Below are 3,221 nucleotides of genomic sequence, written 5' to 3'. Positions count from 1 at the left end.
ACTTAATTGGACAGCTCGTGTAAGCACTTAAGGAGACAGCATAGTCAGGTACCCAACCATGACAACGATTCAGCGGCAGAGAAGCGGCAACAGCACGAGCCAAAAGACCATTTGGTATCCTTTCATACTTATTGTGTATTGTTCATTTCATTCCTATTATTCTTTCAGTACGATATTTGTACCATATCGTATAAGACCAATAAAGGTTAATATCAACGCTGCGGAGTCAAAACAACAAAAATAAAGTTACAAAATCTCCCCCGAGAGCAGGTTTTTGAATAATGAAAATTGGGATTTAACTAAATTCTTTGATTTCAGAAACCACGAAATTAATCTGAAATAAATTTGAGAATGAAATTAAATATAAAAAAATGAAATTAAATATGAAATTAAATATAAATTTTTTTTTAATTTTTAAGCCTGAGAAAGCACACGTGACTGTTCACCTGAAAAATTTCACTGTGTAACTTTAATTCTATTTAATGAGTAAAAGTTAGTCTATTTCAAATTCTTTAGATATAACAATCGTGCAAAAAAGTTAGATTTTGAGGGTCAGAAGTTGACCTGTGTTAATCTGTGCTTTTACAATTAGTTAAGCAAATCATTAAGAATGGAAATGTTGAATGTGTGGAAAATATTTCGTCTTCGGAAAGATGCCAAAATAAAATGGACTTTGCTGCGGGAGAAGGAGGATTTCAAGTTGTGATGGATAACTCTTTTCGATAAGATGTTTGCTCGTAAGCATCTTTCATGCATAATGTTTGCTGCATTATTCAGGCGCAAAAAAAAGCTTAAGAAATATTTTCAAGGAAAAATTTAATAAATTTATAGTTTGCTAACATTTGATTGGCTTTGTATACGATGAAAAATGAGAATCACTTTGTGCTACCAAATGCAACAACTAATGCTCACAAGGATTCATTTTCGAAAATTCATACCAAAAAAAAGTCGGCATGTTTTGATAATTGTCAAATCTTGAAACTCGAAGTTTACCACATTTATCGAATCATAGATTGTACTTACTACAAAATATTTTTCGACTTTTTTCATATTTATTCGACGATGCAGATAGTGAGAGATAAAGTAGACTATCGAAAAATCTTATTTTTGTGACAAAACGGATTTAGTAAAATTTAGATAAGTTTCGTTTCGTTCAGTTATTAGATTTCAAAAATCTTCCAAGCACTTTATCACACTACAGTAACCTAATCTCGAGAGGTTAAAGTTCTCCGTTCTCAATTTTTAGCCACATAACTTTTTCCTAAATAACAGCGCCATGTTATGTAAAGCTAAAATTTTAGAAAACGCAAAATTTTATAGGATTTAAATTCTCATGATAATTTGTTCTTAATATAAATAGGTGATTTGCATATTTTGCATATTTCATATTCGGTACAGTTCTTACAAACTATGGAATCGGCATCTAAATCGTCATTTCTCCATTTTGTTTATTTCTCGACCGGACAGTACCGCACTTTACAGTTCATGCTTTTCGGAATTTGATTAAGTTAGTGAAAGAACGAACAATTCATCAATCTTTCGTTCTACCTTTTCCAACTTACATTCGATCACTTTCAATGCAATATTTCCCATTAATTATAGTTTTTTGGAAATTCTTTGAAGTTTAATTAGTAAGCATTTGGAAGTTACAAGTGTACAGGTGAAGCAATGCAGAAAAATGAAGAGGCAATAGCATCCGGTGGTACTACAAGGCTGTTGTTTCTATCTGGCTCACAAATCAACAAACATTTTAATATAAATCAATTGATAAGCGCTGGTGGCTTTGGACAGGTTCAGAATCTTTCAGTAACCATTTATAGTAAGCGAGACTTTCTTTCAGTTTTAAACGCGGGTAGAGAAAGTTGTTCCAACTGGAAATTTCCAAAGTTCACTCAATGATTTGGTAGTGAAGTGAGGGGAGGAAAAGTATTCAGAATAAATTTAAGAAATTAGAAATGAATTTGAGAGTCAGATGTTAACTCTCAAATCCATTCATCTCACAAGGCCAGTTATCAAGTCACTCCATTTCCGATACTAATCAGTTGTTATGTTTGGTATATTAGAAAATATATTCCAGATACACTCGCATTCTCTTGCTACCAATACTTTCACACAGCGACGGGTTCAACAAATTGGGGTTTAACTTAAGAGTTATGAAACTAAATTAGGAAATACCCATGTTCAGGTATATTCTGGCACAAATATTAATACCGGTGAATTGGTCGCCATAAAAGCTGAGTCAATTGATGCCAAGGTATATGAAAAACAAATTTTTTTTTTTGACAAATGTCTATATTGCTTGTACGAAATGAAGAATGTCTTTTTATGCCTTTTTTTTGTGCCTCAACAAAATGTTTTTTTTGACTATTTGAAAAATTATTTAAAAAACTTTGTTGCGGAGCTGACATGGTTGTCTGTGAGCTGCTAGGCATCGCATTTCAAAGGCTTCTACAATATCAAGTTCAAAAATCCATCTGCGAGAAAACTGTCTTTCTGGTGTAGATCGTTTTCGTGATTGATAGCTGTAACAGATTCCATTGCTACGTATAGAAGCAACCTGTTTGGAGGCACTCAATCATACCATCAGACAAAATTACCGGAAACCTCCTAAGGAGCCAATACCGAACTATTATGGATACGGTGAAACACATGACGTTCGATATATGGTTGGTTCATAAGCCTCGTTAGCATATTTTGAGTTCCAAATTTTCGTAATCATATCAAGAAAGTTTGGAATTTAAGGTCAAAGAACTTAGTCAGAAAAATGAAGCAATTTCGGCGTATATCTCATAGGGCTCATAATAAATCCAGTTCAATAATGCATGTATAAACATTTTGATTTGGATAATATCGATTGGATTTTAGTAATCTATCATAACTAATCGTTTTCAAATAGCAAATATTTGAAGTTTTGGAGATATATATAATGGCGGATTTATGCAGGAGAAGTAATAGATTTAGGTAATGGATTTATGTGGGAGAAATATTCGCGAACTGAAGAAAAGTACAAAAGAAGATTGCTTCACGATAGTTACATCGCTTTGGCTTATGAAGAAGATGATTTTGGCACTTAAATTTTTACACCGCCTAGGATGGATTCATCGGTGATGATAGTTCCCAGTTTGATTTCAAACGGACTTATAGATAACAAACAAATAAATTCAAAGGCGTACCCCAGTATAGATCTTAATCATTTAATTATTGTGACTAAAAGTAATGAG

At 32.8% G+C, this 3,221-nt stretch overlaps 1 protein-coding gene across 1 annotated transcript; it reads left to right on the top strand.

The window, feature by feature from the left end:
* Positions 1-1,668: 1,668 nt before the first annotated feature.
* LOAG_13915 (hypothetical protein) lies at positions 1,669-2,678 on the top strand (the record flags this gene model as incomplete). Its single annotated transcript, XM_003149420.2, has 3 exons — positions 1,669-1,791; positions 2,186-2,254; positions 2,532-2,678. 3 exons carry the CDS (start codon positions 1,669-1,671, stop codon positions 2,676-2,678), a joined length of 339 nt encoding a protein of 112 aa, XP_003149468.2.
* Between the last annotated feature and the right edge of the window lie 543 nt (positions 2,679-3,221).

This window comes from Loa loa (assembly GCF_000183805.2).
Source record: "Loa loa unplaced genomic scaffold supercont3.31, whole genome shotgun sequence".
Classification (NCBI taxonomy): Eukaryota; Metazoa; Nematoda; class Chromadorea; order Rhabditida; family Onchocercidae; genus Loa; species Loa loa.
Note: the sequence above shows the minus strand (reverse complement) of the source record. Positions and strands in the feature narration are given on the sequence as shown.